At 32.4% G+C, this 24,353-nt stretch overlaps 3 protein-coding genes across 3 annotated transcripts; all 3 read left to right on the top strand.

Annotated features, from left to right (window-relative positions):
* Window positions 1-2,608: 2,608 nt before the first annotated feature.
* LOC122579248 (putative uncharacterized protein DDB_G0274535) lies at window positions 2,609-5,033 on the top strand. The gene is made up of 2 exons (XM_043751372.1): window positions 2,609-3,765; window positions 3,858-5,033. The coding sequence occupies exons 1-2, from the start codon at window positions 2,675-2,677 to the stop codon at window positions 4,777-4,779; spliced, it is 2,013 nt and encodes a 670-aa protein (XP_043607307.1). The 5' UTR covers window positions 2,609-2,674; the 3' UTR covers window positions 4,780-5,033.
* Window positions 5,034-12,721: 7,688 nt separating this feature from the next.
* LOC122578806 (auxin-responsive protein IAA32-like) lies at window positions 12,722-14,394 on the top strand. The gene is made up of 4 exons (XM_043750850.1): window positions 12,722-12,995; window positions 13,164-13,451; window positions 13,736-13,844; window positions 14,042-14,394. The coding sequence occupies exons 1-4, from the start codon at window positions 12,785-12,787 to the stop codon at window positions 14,085-14,087; spliced, it is 654 nt and encodes a 217-aa protein (XP_043606785.1). The 5' UTR covers window positions 12,722-12,784; the 3' UTR covers window positions 14,088-14,394.
* Window positions 14,395-15,633: 1,239 nt separating this feature from the next.
* Window positions 15,634-22,924, top strand: LOC122578805. Its single transcript, XM_043750849.1, has 12 exons — window positions 15,634-15,820; window positions 15,949-16,047; window positions 16,636-16,720; window positions 18,079-18,148; window positions 18,296-18,356; window positions 18,962-19,015; window positions 19,398-19,560; window positions 19,648-19,744; window positions 19,952-20,061; window positions 22,220-22,326; window positions 22,505-22,615; window positions 22,716-22,924. Exons 1-12 carry the CDS (start codon window positions 15,719-15,721, stop codon window positions 22,830-22,832), a joined length of 1,176 nt encoding a protein of 391 aa, XP_043606784.1. The 5' UTR covers window positions 15,634-15,718; the 3' UTR covers window positions 22,833-22,924.
* Window positions 22,925-24,353: the final 1,429 nt, after the last annotated feature.

Genomic DNA, 24,353 nt, shown 5'->3' with positions numbered 1-24,353 from the left:
GGCAGGCGGTGGTGGATATCGCCGGAGACAGTGGAGAAAGGGGCGACAACGGAGGGTGATAGAAGCTAGGTCGATAAGAGAGTGTAATGATTAGAGGGAATTGGAGAAAGGGAAATATATAAGAGTTTTATGTTTTATGTAAGGGTATTTTGGGAAGAAATTTTTTGCTTAATTTCTTAATTTCAATCCTCTTTATAAAGGATTATAGATATAATGAATTTGGATATAGATGTCCAATGTTATTAGCGGATCAGCTATGGATAATCTTTTTTTTTTCCCCATGAATTAATTGTTTAGCATCTAAAATATTTAATTACGTACATAAACACATACTTTATATTGCTTTATCATGTTGTATATTAATGTGTGTCAAAATCGAAAAATTACACGTATTTATCTCATCTTTCTTCAACCTAAAGTTCATGTTATAGACATATGAAACATGGAAGCATAAATCATAAATGTAGTCCCGAGAAAATAAAATACTTGTTTGAAATAGACCTTGGGTAATTTTATACAAAGTATTTTTTGTGGTGTAATAAAAAGTTCACAAAATTCATAAATCCAATGTTTTTAAACCGGCCGGCCCAACCGATCGACACCGGCCCAAATGCGAAAACCTAATCGGAATGAACCGGACAGAACCGAGTGAGTCGGATGAACCGGCTCGGGAATTAAACCGTCATGAACCGGTCAAACAATTGAATTTCGCCGGAAAATGAGATGGATAACCGATGAAAAGTAGATCTGAGGGTCGATACACTAGAGATTGCTTCGCTGCCGGAGATAGCCCGTGGAAAGTGAAGTTGAAAGGTCGACGGAGATAGCCGGTAAAAAGTGGCTGGAGTAGGCTAGATCGCCGGAGTAAGATATGTCGTCAGAGATGACTATATCGTCAGAGTTATCAATCTTTTTATATATGTAGAAAATGAAGGGGATGTGCTAATCATGGGTCTACTTATTTTTTTTCTTTTTTTTATTTTTTGTAGAATATGATACATTTGTGTGTACAAAATAAGAGAACAAATTTTATCAGTATTTTTTTTTTTTTTTTTATCATTTTTAAATTCTAGTAAAATGAAAATTTTTGTATATGGATTAGGATTAGATGACACCATGTATATAACTAAATGATATAATTTTTGTTATCATTAATTTATATATTAATGTATTTTTGTATTATTGAATAAAAATTATCAAAAGAATTTATATATTATTTATTATATATACCCGATCTGACCGCGGTCCGATTGGTCCGACCGGTCTGACCTGTAAAATAATGTGAAACCGGTTCAATGTCCAGTCCGGTTTTCAATAAATCAGTTTCTAAATGAAATAGGAAGATCATTATGTGTATGACTCTTAATTGTAGTTAGATTTTTTTTTGGCATTTTTATATTTGAAAATCTGAACGCTAAAAGAAAAAAAAAAATCAAAACTTAATTGATAGCTTGACAATTTAAACTTCTTTTTATTAAATATAATTTTACTTCTTTTGGATTGATTAATAGGTTACATACAATTATAAAACTGTATCATGACAATTACAAGGTTTTATAAACAGAATGAATTTCACATGACATTCACCTATTTGACTCCCTTCAATTACTTTACTTCATATTTACAATACAGACGCAGTGATCAGTTGGATCTTTGATTCATTAACATCTCTTTAGCCAAATCCTTTAGCTCGACTAGTTGACCTATTAAGAAGAAAACACATAATCAAAATTAATCTTTTTTTTTTCCATAGAAAGTTTACTAGTTTTCACGTTAGTCTGAACTCACCAATTAGTGGAGGGCAACAATATACACCACAATATTACATCAAATCAAACTTACAACAAAACAAATATGTCTTACCGAAATTCTTATCCTCACGTTCTAGCAAAACTGCAAAACTTTATGTGATGGATCAGGTAGCAAGTCAAATGGGCCATTAATACAAGGTTGTTAGTGGTCGATTCCCTATTTGCACTAAAATGATTGTCTTAAAAAATAAATTTAAGAAATGACTAAATCAGTCACTAGTATTGATATTATTTTTCCTTTTGAACTTTGAATATTTGATGCTACAATTGACCAATTTTTAGTATTGTCGACACCAAATATTTAATATTATTTCCAGTCTTTATTTTGGCCTTGTTTATCATTACTTATGATAAAAAATAAAAAAAAAAAATGCCATTGACTAGGACATGCAATGATTTTGGATGAAAATTCCGATTTCTGAATGAATATAAGAAAGTAGCGTAATAGATATGTGACTTTTATATTTTGATGAAGTTGATGTGTAGAAATATCAAAATCATATCCATAGAATTCTTTGTAGTGTCATTTCGAAATATCAACAATAGTTATAGTTATTAAACAAATAAAAAAGAAAGCAAAAGTCTAAATATCAATGACACAAGTAATGTTAAACAAAACATAAAATTTCACATTAGTTAATCCTAGTCATCAAAATGTAGCTACGAACGTACCAAACTTCACTTTATCCACTTAGCCACGTAATTAAAAAAATAAAAACCATATATAAATATCATTAACATAAAATTACACTAAAATATACTAAAAAGAAAGCATAAATAAATAGAAAGTATATAAAACCAAGCGTTACACAACACAGCTCAATTCCAACCCACTTTCCCCGAATTTCACAACATCCCCAAAAATGGACCACCAAACTGCAGCTCCACCGCCACCATCCATCCCAACCACCACCGCCGGCACCACCAACACCGCCGCCGCTTACCCCGATTCTCTCGATTCTTCCCCTCGTTCTCGCAACACCGATTCATGGGGCGAGGATACTATTAACAACAATAACAACAACAACAACCAAAACGCCACCATGCAACCACCACCGCCGCAACAATTGACCAAGCTCCGACTCATGTGCAGCTACGGCGGGCACATAGTCCCTCGGCCACACGACAAATCACTCTGCTACGTCGGCGGCGATACTCGGATCGTAGTTGTTGACCGTCACACAACTTTATCTGACCTGACTAACCGTTTATCAAAAACACTTATCAGATCTTCATCAAATAATTCGTTATCATCATCTACTGTATCTATATCCGTATCTACTTCTCAAACGACGCCGTTTACTCTCAAGTATCAGCTTCCTTCTGAAGACCTCGATTCGTTGATCTCCGTTACTACTGATGAAGATTTAGAAAATATGATTGATGAGTATGAAAGACTACTTTCTAGTAATTCTTCTTCTAGATTACGGTTATTTCTGTTTCCGTTAAAACCGGAATCTGTTAATTCTATTGGATCGCTTTTGGAAAACACTACTAAATCTGAAGATTGGTTTTTAAATGCTTTGAATGGAACTACTTCCGGATTTTCCGATACTTCTTCTGTTAATTGTTTGTTAGGGTTAGACGACGACGTTTTGGTTAATGATAAAAAAGATGTCAAAAAACCAAATAATCAAAATAATAATAACAGTAGTAGTAATGGGAATAATTTGGGACAGGATGTTCATTCGGTTCCGGATTTGGAGCGAACGTCGTCGTTTGGATCAGCGTCGTCTTCGCCGTCTTTGGCTAGCTTGCCCCCAATTAAAGTACACGTTGATGAGAATAAAGCTGTTCCTGGAATTGAGGAGCAGTTTGTTCAGATGAATTTGCAGCAGCAACAGCAAAGTGTTGCCGTTCCGGTTCCTGTGGTTGTTACCGGTGTCCCGATGAGTACGAATTCTCCTCTTGCACAGACAGCGTATGATTTGGCTTCTCAGGATTCGGTTTTGAGGTATGCTTTTTGTACGATATCGTGTTTGTTTGTTTGTTATAAGTGTGTAGATACTATACTAGATAGAGTGTAATTTAGTATACATTTTGCAGTGATGGTAGGCAGAAGCCGGGTATGATATATCAGGATCAGTTAGTACAAATGCAAGTTAATAGTAACAATAATCGGAATCCTGAAATGAGTAATTTACAAGATCAGAATGCTAGAATACAAATGCAACAACAGCAACAACAAATGGCGGATTCAGCTTACCTAATGTCGATGGGGAATACTCAAGCTGGTGATTCGCAGCATACACAAATGCTTCACCAACAACCGCAGTTTATTCATACAGGTGTTCCACAACCGCAGTATATTCATCATCATCCGTCTGGGGCGGTTCCAATGACGTCTTATTATCAAATGTATCCGCCGCAGAGTCAACATCATCCTCATCATGCGCCACTTGACCAGCAGAATTTTGTGTATTATATGCCTGCACCTGTGCCTGCTAGGCAGGCGCCCCAGGGGTATAATATGCAAATGCATCAACAGCAGCAGCAGCAGCAGGGTAGTGGTTATGCTGAGGTGTCTAATGCGGGCGCTATGCCTCTTTCACATAGTCAAGCACCGCAGACTGGTTATACCACTAGTAGGCCTGCTCAAACTGGTACTAAAAGTGAGTTGCCTGCTGGAGTTTATGCAACAACGAGTTCTGGGAATCCTCAGTTTGTTCAAGTTCCCTCGAGCCAACATCAGCCTCAAGTTCAACCGCAATATGTAGGGTATTCACAGATGCACCACCCCTCGCAGTCTGTTGCTTCTTCTGCTTCTGGTGCTAGTGCTGGAGCTAATTATGGATATGAATTCACGGATCCTGCACAAGGACAGCATATTTATTACGCAGCTCAACCTTTGCCACCTCAATCGACTACACAATACCAAACTGTGACTGGTGAACAGGGTTCTTATCTTCCCACAGATGCTAGCATAAAGCAGCAGCAACAACAACAAGGGAGAGGTCAACAGCCTTGATTGGTCAGTTTGATTTATGCGTAAGTTTTGCAGTAATATTTTTTTTTCTTTTCTCTGTGTTCTTGATCATATGTCGTCTTTCTTTTTATTTGTATTGGTTGGTTTGCTGGTATGCATTATGTGGGTAGGTAATAAGAAAAACTTGAATAGTTCCTTTCATTTTACTTGTGTATTCATCTGTTAAATTACATCTATATCTATATAGTACATGTGATGTGAACATTGGTGAAAATGAATATTGGATTCCTTATGAATTTTATTCTGTAAAAGCCCGAAAATTTATAGTTTATTTTGCTGGTGATTTCTGCTGTGTATGTATAGACTTAGAGTGTAATGTTATTTTTATGTCAAAAGCTTTTAGATAGTTTAGTTGCTTTTCATAATCTGTCCATGTGATGCCTATACAAAGTTTGTACATTCATGAGGCATCTTGTCATGTTATATGAATTGATATCTTGATAATCTTTCGATATGCTGGTATGAAGGAGTGACTCATGTTAGCAAGTCTGAATGAAGCTCATTAGCACATAGGTGCACATGGATCTTAAAGAGTTGGATTGAATTTAAACCTAGAAGTCCTATGTTTAGTATTTCTAAGAAACTGTTCAACGCTTATCAGCATTCTCCTGAAACTTGGCATGCTTAGTCATTTCTTTTCATTCAATATTGTAATAATGTGTATAACACCAGTGGGCTATCTTTGCACCCTTTCTGTGAGTCAAAAGTTTTGGTATCTACAATAGGGTGAGGTTGCAATTGATGGTTCTGCATGAGTTTTACTAGAATTCCCTCAAATTTCTCCCTTTCTAGAAAGCCTGCAACTTCTTATTGAAAGGCGTATACAATCTTCTTTTGCTTGACGAATATCTTAATCTGGTACTTACGACAAAGATTCGGTTAAGGCAACTGGGGCACAAGTGGTTTGGTCATTTTATATAGTTGTACCGTATGCTTACTAGATCGTGATGCTATTCTAAGCGAACCCAAATAGAACAGGGGCGTAACATGTACACCAAATTACGTCGCTCGCTAAGTCTCATTTGCTACTGTATCATCTGTTGATATTGTATTCGATGGCGTCTGAAGTAGTTAGGGTTGGACAAATCATCTCTGAATTCTGATAGGAAGAAGGGGATAATAAGTATCAAAATGGATCAAAAACAGTGTTCCATCTTGCAGGAACCCCACAAAAGAGGACCATTGCAAGTGGGGCATCCACAGAACTTATCTTTGCACCTTTCTGATGAAAGCATCATTGGTGGTTCTGTTTTGAGAACCTTATTTGAATTTTTTAATGACAGTTGTGAAATAGATTCTCACCCATAGTTGTTGACCTTGAAATGGAACTGAAATCCAACGGATGGGCCAGATTTGATTGGTTCATCTATTTTGTGTGTTTATTAGGTTTTCTCAGATTCCATACAGTTTTTTAATTAAGTACATATAGTAGGATAGTTTGCTGGTGATAGATAGTTAATGAGGCTAATTAATCCTATCCTATCCTCCTTTTTTGTAATGATTGAAGGGTATTTTGTGATTAAACAATGTTATGGTGGGAAATTTTTTACTCAAGGATCTTTTGATTGAAACAAGCCCTCCCTAGATCACATTAATGTTAAAATGATCATTATACCTTCTCTGTTTAGTTTAATCACCTAATCGTGGATCAGAGCACAGACAGACCATCAACTTTCATAATGTATAATGCCGTATATTGTTTTCAGTTATTAATGTGTATCTTATTAGAGAGTAGAGACTTTAGATTCAGGTAAGAACCTGGGGTGTGGATCTCAAGTAACGGGGATTGAGCCTTGGTTCTCGTTTATGGTTAGTAAGAAAAAAAATTGGCACGTCTCATTAGCTGCCCTTGAAAGTATAAAGTACTCTATCTATGATAGCAATTGATAAATAAGCACGTAAACAGAATATGTAAGGATCAATGATAAAGTTATTCACCAAGTTATAATGATATTGGATCAGAAACCTTTAGTATATCCTTAATTTTATTAAATAGTAACATTTACTTAATTTTTCATGTTTTTTCCGGGTCTTCAGGCTCTGAATTGATGCCTCCATTAGTTCAATGTTTTAGTTATGAAACATATGAAACAATTTTTCTAAATTGATTACTTTAGTTAAATTACTTGGTCAAATTTATGTTATTACCAAACAATGGAAATCATTCTATTTATTTTATCTTTACCAAACTTGTCATTATGCATTTATGTGAAAATAAAAAACCTGAATGTTGTCACTAATCATGTCACCATGACACCTCCTCGGTTCTTGAAACTGAAGCTGACTTTTTCGACTTGTGATTATCGTCGTATTTGAATCTTTGATGCATTAAACAAATCATTGATCGAAGTGATGTTATATTGCCTAGCTACCACCAATTAGAGATGAATCTTCACAAGTCTACCGACACTGGGCATATCATGAAAGGGTGTAGTTCTGTTTCTTGGTGGACATCTCAATGAATATAAGACAATTCAACAGGTGTAAATTGTAAAGATTAACTAGTGTAAAGAGTCTTTCGTTAGCAGTTTTCCATAAGCAAATATTGACTTTCATTGACTAGGGTTTTTTTCAAATTCCACCTCACTTGAATACTTGATCATTGTAGTTGATTTAGAACCGATTAGTTTTCTTATATTGTTAATGACCGTATGTCTGGCTCACACCCTAAGTAAAAACCTGCTTTGATGTATTGGTCGACTCATATCGTTGGTCAAGCCCAAACATTTGATTCACTCATTGCAAAATTTCCTCTCCTAATCGACATGAAAAAAAAGTAAGAATAGAAACTACATTGACAATTTCGGTTCTTGGCATGAACGACCGCTTCTTGAAACTAATTTGTTATAGAACTAATACTAAATAAACATATAAAATTCGGTGTTAATTAGAGCTTGAATGTTTTGAACTCTATACTTTTTTCCTAATGTAATAAGTAAGAGGCGGCTCAAGTTTTTTTGTGACCTTAAACGAGATTGATTTTGGAGACCTAATTGATTAACATACAACATTATGTTGTTGTCAACACCTCTTGCTCATTACTCTGCTGGTCACTTGGTTTATCTGTTTTTTTAGTGGTTGTTTAATTCTTGACCCCCCCCCCCCCCTCCTTTTTTTTTTTTGCCATTCGCTTATTTCTTTTTTTCAAGAGTTAGGGCTTATTTCTAACTATTTAGTATAATATTAGCCCAAATATTATAAACCTTAAGTCCACTTTACAAAAAATGGAGGCCTTGTGAGCCCAAAGCAACTGTTTGACCCATATACCCATTGGAGCCGGCTTTGCCGTCTTATAACACATAAGAATGGACTAAATGGTTTGAATTTTATATTCAAAGATATAAAACACATAGAACTTTACTGGGTATGATTTTTGACAACAACCTTGTAAGAGTTTATGGAAGCTTGAACTTATGATTTAAAAGCTTACTCCCATAAGTTTTTTTTGGATACCAAAACTTTTTACTTCCTATTAAAGATTCTTAGGTGGTGTTGGAATGTTTATAAATTTGGACCATGCAAATTTATTTATTTGCCCTTATACATATAGTTATTGTATATCACTATTTCCATCTTAGACTTTTATCTATTTTATACATACCAAAAGCTTAGACTTTTGAGACATTAATCATGACATGAAACACCCGTTGAAGCTACTCTGCCACTTGGAACCCAAAAAGAAAGCTAGGCACTTAGGAAGTATCCGCCTCACGCGCGGGTATCATGCTCATAGTAGTTTATGGTTTCTATAAGCTACTTGAAGTAGCTTTTGGCTTATTTGTAGAAGTAAATTACTCAGATACCCCTAAGCTAATTATATTTTGTTTTCTTTTTTTTTTTTTATTATTTTTAAAAAAATAGTTTGGATGAGTTGTATAGATGGAAGTGAAAGAAATTAGTTTTTTCATTCCAGATTGGATTGAGTTGGTTTACCGATGTGAGTAATCTTATGATATTCAACTTCAAAAACCACATCCATATAAAAGTAAAAAAATTTGTTAAAACTCCAGTTTTTAATTAGATCTCTACACTAATTGGGTCTAGACTTTTGGTTTCAATTTTTATGATATTTTTTGTAGTGGGATCGAGGAAAGCATGATGATGATTAAAAAAACGGCAGGGAAATGGTTTTATGCTAAAACATTATGAGACATCAGACATGTACTAGTACAAAACAGAGTAATATGATTTGATGATGCATCTATCATCAATATTTTTTTTTCCCATATAAAACTGAAATTTGATAATTTATCTAATCCTTTATTAACTATGATTCATTATCACATTATGCATAGTGAAATTGGTAGATAATGTATGTGTTAATGACCCTCAATCCAAGTGGTTGAGGTAAATGTATTCAATAACTTTAATAATGGGAGGTCATTCATTCGGTTCAAGTCATGCGACCAAAAGATTGAGTTTTATGTTAGGACAAAGATTTTCCCTCTCTTATGGTGAGTTTTCCTCTTGGGAGCGAAGATGAGCTGGTCGGCCATCAAAATCTTAGTTTGCTGTTAAAAAAAAAGAAGGTTGTATGTACGTAAGTAATTAACTAAAACGTTCGAACTTTCACAAAGTCTTGAAGCTTAAGTTGATTTGGAGAATATCAAGGAAGACTTTAATATTTAGCCCTACTTAAAGTTTATAACATTAATTAATTAATTAATTTATAATTAATTTTTTTTATGCGCAGAACCACTCTATACCTTTTTGATGATATATGTTTGAAATTGGTTTATTTATTTGTATCTGAATGTTGTAACATATGTGATTCTTCGTAACAGGAGACATCTTATGTGAAACGATATACCATGGACCCACATTCAGTATTAAATTGGTAATAGAAAAGGGAACATGGAAGACATAAAACCTTTTATCCCATTACCTATTATTCAAGAAAGTTAATGTATTTTTTCCGGCAAGTATTTACATGCATGGAGCCAAAAGGGATAAAAACAAACAAAAACAAAGGATGGGCTCAAAAGTTGCTTTGGATTTTGCTGCACAAATATGATTCACAGATTCTTGTTCTCAGTTTCAACGGCAACCTTTCTTATAGGATAACAAGAACAAAATGATACCCTAATGGTAACGAAGTTAAATCGATTATACATTATATATTTTTCGAGAAGGAAAATACTTGGGTGGTGAATGGAAGAATAACCGATCAAGGCTGTCAAGTTTGAAGCCAATGAGCCATAAAGATGGATAACCAAACGACCGACAGGGAACTTAAGTGCCCAAAGTTAATAAAACATCCATATTAGATCCAACAATTTTGATACGAAACCTATTAACATAATACCACACGACATGACTTGTTTTAACAAGTTTTGTGTTATCTAAATAGAATACTAAGAATTGATATTATGATTTCTATTAGTTAACATGTATATGAACTTTTGCAATCTTAAGAATTATTATGTTAAGTATCGTGTCGTTTTCGTGTTTGAAAAAAAATTACACTATTAGTTAACAGATCGTGTTCGTGTTAAATAGGTATAACATATTCATGTTTTTAATTAACAAGTATCGTGTAACCTTGTTATGCCAGCTTTGATTCATATTCCAAAATGAAAGAGATTAAGGATTATCCAGGTTTACCTTTTAATTTGATTCTAACTTCAGAGTATTTCTATTCAATTATTGGAGGTGCTTTTAGATGACTAGGAAAGTCGTTGTGGAATTTATTTACGATGAAAAAGTCACAAATATAAATTATACCCAAGATAATATTCTAGTGTCTAAATATATAAAAAAGAAAAATCTTAATTTATAATTGGAGAAATATGAACCCTTAGATGAAGTTTAACTTTTAATTAGAGCAATTAGATCAAATGATGATGTCATATACCTTATTTAACATTTTTAGATTTAGTTTTATCTTAATAAATGTAAATTTATTATTATTTCCTTATTTAAGTTTGTAGACATTAGTGAGTAATGTTTTTAATGATAAAGTTATGGAAACTAATATTTTATATTTTACATCATTTTGTTATCCTTAAAATTAGTTTTTAATTTTTTTACAATAAAATTTTCTTTTTTAATGTAATACGTTTTTATTAAATTATATTTTTGTATAGGATTTTTTTTTTTTATCATATAACAGAAAATTTTGGTTGCAAGGGTTTTTGTTTAGGACTTTTATCATATTAAGATTTTTTTTAAATCAATGTTTTGAAAACTGGAAAACAAATATGGAGTCTATAATAAGCTATCACAATTATATATCTAGAAAAGTAATTGTATGAAAATTGCAATGATATCATGCATAACTTTAACTTAGATTAATACAACATGTGATATATAGATTGATATTTAAATTGATTAGTAATTTTAGTCTATAACCAAATTATTTGAGCAAAACGTTAAAACACAAGTACAATGACAATGCAAACATATCAGGATGAATGAAAAACATCAAAAGAAACGAAAACCTTACTTAAGGAGATCTCTAATAGATGATGTATCCATTTTTTAACTGTCTTGTCACTGTTAACCGGACTTTAAACGACCACTAATGTAACTTCAAGTTTTTTAGTGGTTTAATTTTTTTTTATTAAATATTTATCAACTTATGATATTATAAAAATTTAACATATCATTTACGTATTGCGCGAGTAATAATCTCGTACTTATTATATCCCTTAATATAATATAGTATAATAAGTAAAGTAATATTCAATGAAAATATATTTTGGGACCATGTTGACGACCCCATATTCTAGGTCTAAGCAAACAAACTTTTAAAGAATATGACTTGTTTTTATATATACCCATCAAATCATGATTGTATATGGTACTTCAAATGAGAAACATACAAATTAATTGTCCACTCGAATTAATATCATAGAAAATTTCAATTAAGATATATATTTCTTCCGTTTTATTTTAAATATTCTAGTTTGTATTTTTTTTTTAATCTTAACCGTAAATATTTTTTTTTATGTATTATATAATCGTTGAAGAAATTTATATAATTAAAAAATACATTAAAAACAAAGTCCGTTCACATATTTTATATCAAATATCATATAACACAACTAAAAGTAATTATGGTTAAAATTTAAAGAAAAAGACTTTAAAAATTCAAAATAAGACACTTACCAGAAGTATGTGTTTTGCTTATACCTTTATATATTCTTTAATCACTGTTGGTATCTACTCCCTCTGTCTATTCACTTTTATTTTGTCAAAGTCTTTCTTTTGTATCTTTGATCACAAATATTTTTTATTGCATTATATAATATTTGATAAAAGTTATATTCAATGTAAACATATTGAAACCTCTATCAACTCATATAACTTTCATCAATTTTATACATTATAAATAAAAATATTTAAGGTCAAAGTTGTGAAGCAAAAACTTTAAAAATTCAAAAATGAACACTTTTGATGAGACGGAGGGAGTAGTATATTAGTTCAGAAAATGTGGAAACGAGATATATCCTCACACAATTAACACGAAGGTAGTAAGTAAAACTAAATATCACCATCTCAATTGACTCAAATCTAAGCTTCATCGACGATTATAGTAGTTTTCTTTAATTTCTTTCTTATATACATTAGACTGTTTGAGGATCCCTAATTTGCAACACCATATATGGAAGCGTTCTGAAATAAGCTTTTTTTAGATATTAAGTATAAGCTTTAATTTGTTAAACTTGACCTACCCCTGTAAAAAACTTACTTTTTAGTAGTACTGATAAAAAGCGTATAAAAAAGGGGTATTTTAACTCTTTTACACATAACCAAAGTTGTATAAAATAACCATTTCAACCGTATAATTTTTTTTTTTAGTAGTAATGATTACCTCAAACACATATTATAGTGTGTGTGGATATCAATATTTTAATAAGATGCATACGCATATAAATATGCATGTGTTTGTTTCTGCTTGTTTATAATTAACACAACTAACCCAAGTGCTCAAAAATAGGACGTAAGTTATCAAAAACTAGTTAGCTAGTTATTCAATTCATCAATGGCTAATTCCGACTCATCTTCAACGACCTACCTCCTCAACCAGCATAATGCTAATGATCATCATCTTCCTTCAATATACTATCAAGCCAACAATAATAATAATGAAAATAATAATGGTGGTATCATTGACTTGGGGCTTAGCCTTAGAGTTTTGCAGCCACCAACTAATAATTACTCGTATATTAATGGCTCCGTAAATCCACATCATGGTATGATTATTTACTAATTCGATACTATATATCTTTTCAACTTCCTTAATTACATGTCGATCGATATTGTTTATACATAGATACATTACGTTAATTAGTTAGTTTAATTAATTTGTGATCCAATTAAGTATTATAACCGAATTGTGATTTGTTTTACTTTGTTTGCAGATGACTACCGTGATATGGTAGAATGGAACCACCACCCAATAACAATGCACCCTTACGAAGGCAGTCCAGACGACATCGATGTCAACATTATTTATCCTAGCTGCAGGAAGACAGATAACAAGTACCATGCTGTCAATATTTATGAAAGAGATGTGTTCCATAGGATACAACTACAACAAAGCGAATTTGTGAAGGTTAACATGGATGGAGTACTCATTGGTCGAAAGATATGTGTTGTTAATCATTCGAGTTACTTGAGTCTTGCAACTCAACTTGAAGAAATGTTTGGTTAGTAATTAAATGTCGTTTGATTTATGATTTCATATGTATGATTACTTTTTTTATTTTTATTTATCAGCAAAAACAATTTTTTTATTTTATTGATAAATTAACTAGCTAGCTAGCAAGATGATAGCACAAAAAGGTAAGGGATGATATAAGGTCCAATAATCTAATAACCATTTAATTAAATTTACAACCGCCGTTGCGCACGATTTCATATATGATTACGTACTACTCGTATAATATATACTCGTATTAAAAAAGATTGTGGGTACGTTGTTGATTTTTAGGAAAACAATCTGTATGTGGTTTGAGACTATTCCAAAGTGGTTCAGAGTTTTCCTTATGGTATAAAGATAGAGATGGACAATGGAGGATGGTTGGTGATGTCCCATGGAAGTAAGTTTTCGCTCTTTTAATTTCTCCCAAAAGATATGTTAATTTATACCTAGCTAGTCATGAGATATATTAATTGCTAGATACCATGCGAGTATATATATGTTAATGATCAGCTGAAAATGTCTATAAAAATTATATACTCGTATATATTCATGGATCACGAATAACATACATCTTAATTTCTATGAATCAAACAGGGAGTTTGTAGATGGTGTAAAGCGGATTCGGATCATGCTTAATTAATTAAGGATCGATGAAACCTTCTTAATTAATTTCTATGTAACCTAATTGGTATAAATTAATTAATGTCCCCGGCCATTCCATTCCTGGAACTTGAAGTTGAATGAAGGCAACATAACACATGGGACGTTGATGAGACTAGCTTTTTTTTTTTGTGCGTCGCGTCTTACAGTGTCATACTAATTATTATATACATATAGTATGATCTCCAACAATTCGAAAAGGCTATATTTGTCTTTCGATTTTCTCTTAACTACTGTAGGCTCTGAGTTTGCTTAATTTATTAACTGCAATGCAATTATATTGTACCTGTACCTACTGTTATTATATATTCATCCATGAAGTATAAATGTTAATTTGAGAAAAGAAAATATATATGTACTAGCTAGATCAAACTAAAAGGGAATCGACATTCTATCATATTTGTCTTTTGATATGAAAAATCCTTTGAGATAATACCAATTCCGGCCCTTATCATCCGAGAGAACTAGCTATAGCATATATAACAATATGGCAACACATATTACAGTAACATTTGGCAAGGAAATTTAATTCTATAACAGTAACATCATGACTAATATCCATGTGATACATGAAATTCTTAGTTTAAAGTTAAAATATACGAGTATTAATTATCAAGTTGAACAATGTTAAAATTACAAATAAATCTTTACAAACAACAATTACAATTGAACTGACGTGCTTCAATATATCTTGGAGAAAAAATAACGTTAGCTTATTGAAATGAGATTAAAAAAATGTATAGTAAAGTGATGATAAGCAAGTTAATATAAAACAAATACAAGGACAAAGACATTTTCATTTTAAATGGTTGCAATCTTTTGAAACTATAAATTTGTTAAAAACTGACATTTATCCATTCTTCATTTTTAGTCCTTAGTCTAAAAAAAATCACTTTAAAAATGGCACCACCACCACTAAATCTAGATGAAAACAATGGTGGAACTGGCGAAAATCCTGATGTCACCACCATTATTGCGTTGGCATCTTTTTTGATAATGATACATACGATTTCATCCTTTAGTCTTTTTACAAAGCGGCGATAGTAGAGGTGATCAAAGGGTGTTGTGTGGTACGCGTTTCGAGTTTTATTTATAGAGGGCGGGATTGTGAATGTTGGGGATCGTCATTGAATTGGTGATGGCAGGGCTGATCGGAAGTGGTGGTGGCTCCGCCCTTAATTGTCGTCTTTTTGATCGGAGATGGAGAGATTTCTAACTTTAACTATTGATTGAGAATTAACTTATAAGATGTTTTGTTGATTTTTAAACTTAAAAAAATGTTTTTAAATAAATATTAATAATTACAATTAGTTAAACCATAAACAATGTAAACTTAATACATACATATTACACTTACTTTCAAAAAAAAAAAAAAAATACATACATATCACAACAATATAAACTTTCAATATAAACCTTTTCTTTTTATGGAAAGTCATTTACATTTTTAAATTAGAAAAAAATTTCATATATGCCCGGAAAGCCCAATTAAATTTTAAAATATCACTTAAATAAATAAAGAAATCCGTGTATACAGATAGATCCAAAAAAATAAAAGAAAAGAAAGGAAAAGTGAAGACGGGATTTGATTGGATTGAATTGGAAAGAGGGATGATGGAGAATCCGATGATGATGAAGATACGAACATTAGTTGAAGCTATTCACTCCACTCCTACTCAGGTCGTCCTCTTTTTCTCCGGTGGTGCTTCTCAGGTCACCTCTCTTCCTTCTCCAAACACCCAATTCAATTCATCTCTCCCTCCCTCTCTCTCTCTTTCTTTAATATTCTGTTATTATTATAATAATTATATCTATATCTATATATGAAATATGATGATCAGGCGTTAGGTTGGTTAGCATCAGTTCCTGGAGCATCAAACACTCTTCTTGAAGTTATTGTTCCTTATTCTCGTATGTCCATGGTCCAATTGCTCGGCAAGGTACTTTTCTTATTTCTTACAACAACAACAACAATAGTACCCAAGGTAGAGAAAATTATAATAAACATAGGCATGTGCACATAGGTGCCAAAGATCTAGGGCCTCAATATTTAGCATACCAGACTTAATGTTTGGACTTTGGACTAAGTATCATTGTATAATTTGCATTTTAGTAACACTCTTATTGGTTTTTGCATCAACATATGCATCTTTTTATTATTAGTAGTTCAATAACATAAGTCGAGCTACCTTTTTTTTTGGATTTTCTGTTTACTTTAATCTATTATTATACTAATAAACTAGGCCCCCAAAATTGATTTCGCTTTATGCACATATTGTGCATAAAGCCAAGTATGTGAGACTGGAGCAACAATTGACATGTACAAAACTCCCCTTATTACCCTCCCAGCAAGGCATACATACATATAAGTAGATATAACGTAGAATGCAAAAGGTCCGACGTGATGTATATATGTGTGTGTGTGTATGCCCATGACATTAGGATGGTTAGTATATTGATATATATGTATATATATATGTGTGTGTGTGTGCGTGTGTGTGACGTTTAATTAGTTAATTTGTTAGTAGGTGCCTCTTCAATTCACTAGTAAGGAGACTGCTGACGATATGGCATTATTAGCTTATAATCGTGCCCTTAAGCTATCTAAACCAGGTACTTTCATATCATCATATCTTGTTTTTAATAATAGTTATGTGTGTTTTTTATAAGTTTTGTAACTTTGTTAGATTCTTTTATTTATTTTTTTATGAAATGTGTATACTTTGTAGGAGACAAGTGATAAATTCTTGGTTGATTTGAATTTAGATATTGAGCAAGTATTTTGAAGTCAAAGTTTGTGACTAGTATGAAGTTGTAGCTTTGCTGATAGTCATTTTCATAGTAGATGGGTGTTTGGCCACTGTTTAGGATTGCAGTCTACTTTAGTCCAAAATCTATTGTGTGTATGAGTGTATCCAACTCATAGATGTTGCTTAGATATGTGTTTGTTGCCTATTGGCAATTTGGCATTTTTAAGTCGCATTCATATAAGTTGCCACTGTCGCATTTAGCTATTTATCAAGTTGCCAAATCAACAAAAGTATCAGCATATGCATACAACAGAAACATTTGCAAGTTGGATACACACACAAGAACAACATTTAAAGTTGAATTGATCTCAGGAAATAAATTGAATGCCTTTTCAACATAAAAGAAGGCATGATGCTTTGATTTCTCCTATGCCTTTTTTCTTTATAGAAAGCAATGCTTCTATGTGTTTAGCGTTTGAATGCTTTTCGTGAGTTGGCCGAAGTTTTTGTTATGATCATTGTTCTGGAGTGTAGAGTGCTGATTGATTATAAACTCAACATTTTCTTATAATCCACTCTTTATTGTATTTCCTGGATAATAAATTATACATATCAAAAACTGTAAATGGACATGATTGGTGGGATATATAAGGATAAAGAAGAAAAGCATCATTTCAACTTGGCATTGACATAAGGCGGCTGTTTTTGATTATCTAAGAGTGCAAATGGGAAACCGGATAAATTTGTAACTTCAAACAAATACACACTACCTGTAAACTAGTCTTCCTGCTCAATATTGTTGTTTGACTGGAATTAGCTAGTCAGCTTATTCTTGGATGCTGGAAGTGTTTGGTAAAGAAAGTTGTGAACTTTCTGTAAGTAATCAAAAATGTTAAAGAATTAGTAAGTTTTATATATATTTGACTATTTTTTGTAATATTTTGCTTAACCATAATAATTTCTTATAGCATGATATTTACCAGCTACCAGTAGAAGTTATCATATAATAGTCTAGTTTAAGAACAACTATGAAGAACTGTATGCCATTGTATAATGACTTGACCTATATTATTTTAAAGACTTAAAGCCAATCACTCAGCTTCTTTTGCATATTTGTTCGTGTGCTTGTTTGTGTGTGCGTTGCTGCTATAATGCCTTCGGTAATCTTACTTTGAGAAAAACTTTAGCCTCTGAAATATGTAGTGTCTCTTTCTTTTACAGGTTCTCCAGTGGTAGGCGTGGGATTTACTGGTTCTTTAGCTACCACACACCCAAAACTTGGGGATCATAGGTATGACCTTATAATGTACTCCGTTATGTATTTCAAATGTTTTTGTCTATATACTATAGTTAAGTGCTACAAACAGAACTCTAGCAAGTAATAGCTAGATTGGTATTATAGTTTGTAATTTTATTCACTTTCTTGTTTTATTTATAGGTTTCATTTGTCAACACGAACTTCTAACCAGCTTTGGGCTTCTTCAGTAACTTTGACAAAGGTAAAGTTGAGTATATATTATGTATTATTATTAGGATACCTGCCATTCTTTGAACCAAACCTCACCTTGTTATTACTTATTAGCAATTTAGCAGAGGATCCTACTTTTGGCCAAAAGAATAACAGCACAAAGAAACTTAAGATCAATAATACCAATCATGGGATTGCATCAGTTATATATCAGTAAAAGCATTGATCTAGACTTAGGAATGAGAGGACCACCTTTGGTGATAAATTTCATGACTAGTATTAATTGATACCCTTGTTTAGTCGAAAGAAGAAAAGCGATACCTGAACCCCACCCTATAACAACAAGAAATAGTACTGATCACGTAATTGCTAGTAAGAAAAATCTACCGTGAACATGTAGAAATGTGTAGCCAAAAACCAGAAGGTCTTTGCATTGACTTTTACCAAAGCTATCCATTTTTCGATGTAGATCTAGTCGAGTGTGCTTTAAATTCCTCATTGAGTATAGTGCAGCTTTGGGATGTACTCATGTACCTTTAAAATCTCATCTTTAATCAATGTATAGGAATAGGTGATTAAGAGTTAAAGAAGTTACCAGAAATGTTTCTAATTTCAGTTGGTAGTTGGTACTTGTAGGGTTTGAGAAGTCGAGAGCAAGAAGAACAAGTATCAAGTCAAGCTGTACTCAAGGTATGTGATCAATAGAGTTGAACTATTTTTTAAATATTGTGATTCTAACTTCTCATAGAACCAATTGATTAGAAAATGCTCAGTGAGCCTAATTTCAACCACCACAATTTGTTTAAAGTAAGAGACCTGTCATTGGTTTGTAAGCTATACCAAGATACCACTTCAAAATTGTTTGTTTATAGGCTACATAACGTCTCAGTTTTGTAGAGTATATTCAATTGGCAGACTTTTGATAGTATAAAACTAAATAAACAGTACTTGTAGATCTTTGATGCCTGTAGATCACTTATATGATAGCTTAGTATTAGAATTTATGGTTGCTTAGTTAATTTATGTGCATCTATCAATAACTAAATGTTTCTTTGTTTTGCTTATGTAACAGGCGATTGCAGATGCTTGCAACGTTTCAAGTTCAATGGTGTTTGTTTCTGATTTGGCTGAAGGTGAAGTTTCTGATGTAAGTGAGGAGTTGTTTGACGAAAACCAGGAGCTAGAACAACTAATACATGGCAAAATATGCTTCAAAGTCTTTCCATTTTCAAGTGGTAAGGTTCAATGTATGATTTCCTGGATATACATAGATTGAAACATTTTTTGCTGTTAATCTTTATTATGAAGTCAGTGTTTTGTAGGGACACAATTTTCAACTGGAGAAAGGAAAGTAATTCTTTCTGGCTCGTTTAATCCTTTACATGATGGCCACCTTAAGCTGTTGGAAGTTGCAATGAGGTACATTGATGTTTGTTTGACAAGTAACAATACTCCGCTTACTCTTTAATGCACTAAACTTTTTTCATAAAAGTGTTATTTTTTTTTTCTCTTATTCATACTCTTAAGCCTCCTTTCTACTTATGCTTCTAAATGGATGCCTGGAACCTTGTTACCTAGCCATGGCGTTTTCATAAGAAAATTCTGATGGCTGATTAATGTGTGCAGCCTCTGTACAGATGGGTATCCATGCTTTGAGTTGTCAGCCATAAATGCAGACAAACCTCCACTCACTGTCACACAGATTAAAGATCGTGTTAAACAATTTGAAAAAGTTGGTGAGTTCCTTTCATCTAAGTCTGTTTTACGGTTCTCTAAATTCATGATGGACCATGGTTGTTAGTTTGGGTTTTTTTTAGGGGGCAGTTTCGATCATTTACTGATGAATGGGCTGATTCGGGTTATGTTATTATTACTGATGGAGTAATAGGTGAAATAAATAAAAGTGAACTAAAATGAAAATAGGTCAAATGGGTTGCTATTTTTTGGGTTGAAAGTTGCTCAAAGTGTACATTTGATGCATGGAAACCTCTTATCATTATTCAAAATGCTAGATTACTATTAAAGTTTTATACTCCGTAGAATTTTCTATTCATATCTAAATCGCTGATAATTCTCTATAAAGTTTTTAAAAAGTAAGGGCTAATAGTGATCAGGTCAGCCCATTGTGAGCCGACTAGTACCAAAAAGTTTTTTGTATTGAGCCCAACCTGTTAAATCCGCCTCACCTGCTCATCTTTCTACCTCTAGTTCGGGTGATTTCTTTTTTCAGATTAATATTAATACACATGCAAGGGAGAATAGGGTAAGGATTGATAATGGAGTGAATTTTAGCTTGTAAAAGCTTAGGTTATTCCTATTTCACTTGATAAATGGGAAGTGATGAGTCAACAGCAATTACAAATATAACAGATTTTTCCCGTACATGACATTATTAAAAATTGCAAGATTGATTTAAAATTGGGTTAAATGCAAATTTCATCCCTGTGGTTATTCGAAAAACGGTTTTTCATCCTTCTGTTAGTTTTTGAGTTTTTTTTATCCCTGTGGTCTAACTTCCGTCAAATACACTCGTCCCTGATGGGCATTTCTGTCATTTTACCCATCTCTTTTCTTTGTTCTTCAACCTTTAAACACCTTACTTCTTCATTCATCTTCTTAGAAATCCATTAAATATAACTTCAAACACTTTCAAATAAATGCGTACTGTATTTTTTTAATCTATATATCCTATTTCTTAATTTTCACTCCAATCATCATAGTATAGATCTCACACTTCTGCAACTATGAAAGTGTACAGATACACATACATATAAATAATACACTTCAAACCACAAACATATACACATATACAAATAAACATAAAGCATCAACTAAATACATATGTCACTTCTTCAACTATGAAGTTATATAGATATGCATATATATAATCACACACTAAATACTGTGTGAAAAACATTCAAGAAATTCACCATCTCAACAAGCTTCGCATCTTCTCGATTTTGATGTTTGAAATCATTGGTCAACTACCACTACTACTACAGAATGGATTTTACCTCGATTTGACAGCAAAGATGGGGAGATCCAGAAGTGGTAGTGCGGCGGCGATGAGGAAATCAAGTGATGGTGGTGCGGCGGCGATGGGGAAAATCCGGTTGTGGTGGTTAACCCAAATCTTCCATTCACCAAAAAAGAATGGTTAACCCAAAGTTTTCTTCAAAACAAAACCCAGAAAACATCAATTCGATCGATTGATGATGCTGTAGAACAATCCAAGAACCCCCGTAAGGTGTACCATCGATCTTTTTCTATCGACATCTCTTCTTCCTTTGCTAACATCAATTGATCGATTGACTGATTTGATGATGATTCTTTTACTGTATATATATATATATATATACAATAGATATATATGTGTGTTTTTGTGTGTGAGAAAAGATATGTAGATATAGATTTAGATATGGTATGAATATAGATTTGTATGTGATATAGATGTAGATATAGACTGAGATTGATGTGTATGAACATACAGATATGATTTGATCTTGATCTTGATTAGGTATAGATATAGATATAGATCATATATAGGCCTGATATATATATATATATATATATATATTTGTGGTTCATATTTATAGATTCATTTAGGTGTATGAATATATTTCCGGGTTTTGAAAGAAAAGGATGATATGAGACGAAAAGACAAAAATGTCCCTCACGTGACCTGCATGTGAGGAGATTTAACGACAGGGACGAGTGGTTTTTAACGGAAGTTAAACCACAGGGATGAAAAAAACTCAAAAACTAACAGAGGGATGAAAGAACCGTTTTTCAAATAACCACAGGGACGAAATTTGCATTTAACCCTTTAAAATTTTATTTTATTTTATAAGATTGATTTAGAAGTTGTCATAAACTTAGTTTTTGAAAACGTAGGGAAGACGGTGATTATTTCTAATCAGCCATATTTCTACAAGAAAGCAGAGCTTTTTCCTGGCAGTGCTTTTGTAATTGGTGCAGATACTGCAGCGAGGCTAATAAATGTAAGAGTTTTTTGTCTAAATCTGCTGACCATGCAACACATTCTTTCATGTTAGTCCTGTTGTTATCCCGTGACAAGAAATCATAATGTGATACTGGAAACTTTTTATATGATATGAGGATTACATATATTTTGTTTGTTTTAATGATCTTTGTGTTATTCTGTACACTTTTATACAGCCTAAGTACTATGGTGGTAGCTACGAGAACATGATAGAGACACTCCAAGGATGTAAAAGAACAGGATGCACTTTTCTTGTAGGTGGTCGTAACATGGATGGCGTTTTTAAGGTTTTTCCAAATCACATGAAACCTTCTTGAACATCATAGTGTCCTTCCCTTATCCCACCAAAGTTTGGAATGCACCACTTAAATCACAACCTTTTTGCAGGTTTTGGAGGATTTTGACATCCCGGATGAGTTAAAAGACATGTTTATTTCAATACCGGTCGATAAGTTTCGTATGGACATTTCATCAACAGAATTAAGGAACAGTCGTGGAGTGTAAGTAAATAAATGCTCGGAAATAATCATATCATACGTACATTCACTTGACCAAGTTACTTTGCCACTTTTAATTGATGAATGTTTTTTTTGTTATCTACACTGTGTTGGCATTCCTGTTTGCAAATCATAAGCTACAACTAATTCTTCCCCCCCGAAAATCATTTCTATGGCTGTTGATTTATAAACACATTGCTAAGTTTTATTGATGCTCTTAATCTTGTCTGGATGGTCGATTTGAGATTTATTGACCGCAACTCGCACCAGTCTGCCACCACTGGTGGTGGTTCTAGGTGTATTTGGATGCACATGTGTACATGAGAAGATAAGGAATGACATGGAGGATTGCCAATTACCCTATTACATTTTTCAAATGTCTGGCACTGTTCGTTGAATAGTAGACTGGTTCTGGGAGTTTTTTTTTTCTTTTCCCGTTTACTTTTAAGTAAGCTTATGTTGTTTTTAATTGTTGTTTGCTTAATATAATTAAACCTATTTATATTTTGTTGTTTATTATAATTAATGTTTATGTTATATTATATGATTTTTGTTAAAACTATGCATGATGTCAATAGCATATATTTATATTTATATATCATTATAGTTATGTTTACATGTTATATCTTTATAATGACTTTAGTTAAGTAATGTATACAGTCAATATTTTTTATTAGCATATAGTCAAATTTTTTGTTGTAAAGTTAGTCTGTCAAAATGCGAACTATTTATTATCGTTTTTAATATGATGTCTTTAACATGTTGGTATGTTACTACTTCAGATCATCATATATTTTTTTTTATTAATTTGTTTATTGTTTATATTGAATCTACAAATTTTTTTGGTCATTTTCGTTCATTGAAATTTATTGTATGTTGGTTTTTATTTGTAAACATATTAGCTGTTATAAAGTAATCATATAACTATTTGACTTGTTATATACAATGACGATCTATATAGAATTTTATTTTTACAATGATAAATACAAAACCCGTTGCAGCAGGGATTTGGATTTCAACATCAGTATGCAACTATAGTTGCATCAGATAATAATAGCAATAAGTGAATAATATTCATATTTGTTGCTTTGACATCATTTGTTGGAACTCTATAAATTATGCATACTTCACAACGCAACAACACAGAAGCCATGTAAATGGATATATATATATGGGGAAGTGAAGGTGGGAAGTGAAGGCGGTGTTGTTAGACACTTAATTTGGATGAAATTCTTCTCACATGCTAATTTTTTAATATAGGAAAAATCACGGGGGTCCATTCTTTATGTATTATACATTTATAGATTAAAAAATCAAAATGTGAGGGGTTTTTCACCCAAGTTGGGTGGTGTTGTCTCATACCTTCACTTTTTCATATATATATATATATACATATATATATATATAGGGAAAGTGAATGTGTGGGACAACACCACCCAACTTGGATGAAAAACCCCTCACATCTTGATTTTTTATTCCATAAAAATCAAGGAGCCCATCATTTTTCATTAATATTAAAATATTAATA

The sequence above is a fragment of the Erigeron canadensis genome, chromosome 8, assembly GCF_010389155.1.
Source record: "Erigeron canadensis isolate Cc75 chromosome 8, C_canadensis_v1, whole genome shotgun sequence".
Taxonomy (NCBI): domain Eukaryota; kingdom Viridiplantae; phylum Streptophyta; class Magnoliopsida; order Asterales; family Asteraceae; genus Erigeron; species Erigeron canadensis.
This window is presented reverse-complemented; position numbering and strand designations above follow the sequence as displayed.

Coding starts and splice junctions, on each gene's coding strand:
- LOC122579248 (XM_043751372.1), top strand. CDS start 2,675: ATGGACCACCAAACTGCAGCTCCACCGCCACCATCCATCCCAACCACC. Junction 3,766..3,857: donor TCTCAGGATTCGGTTTTGAG/GTATGCTTTTTG, acceptor TACATTTTGCAG/TGATGGTAGGCAGAAGCCGG.
- LOC122578806 (XM_043750850.1), top strand. CDS start 12,785: ATGGCTAATTCCGACTCATCTTCAACGACCTACCTCCTCAACCAGCAT. Junction 12,996..13,163: donor CTCCGTAAATCCACATCATG/GTATGATTATTT, acceptor CTTTGTTTGCAG/ATGACTACCGTGATATGGTA. Junction 13,845..14,041: donor GTTGGTGATGTCCCATGGAA/GTAAGTTTTCGC, acceptor TGAATCAAACAG/GGAGTTTGTAGATGGTGTAA.
- LOC122578805 (XM_043750849.1), top strand. CDS start 15,719: ATGATGGAGAATCCGATGATGATGAAGATACGAACATTAGTTGAAGCT. Junction 15,821..15,948: donor TCTCCGGTGGTGCTTCTCAG/GTCACCTCTCTT, acceptor TATGATGATCAG/GCGTTAGGTTGGTTAGCATC. Junction 18,149..18,295: donor CCAAAACTTGGGGATCATAG/GTATGACCTTAT, acceptor TTTTATTTATAG/GTTTCATTTGTCAACACGAA.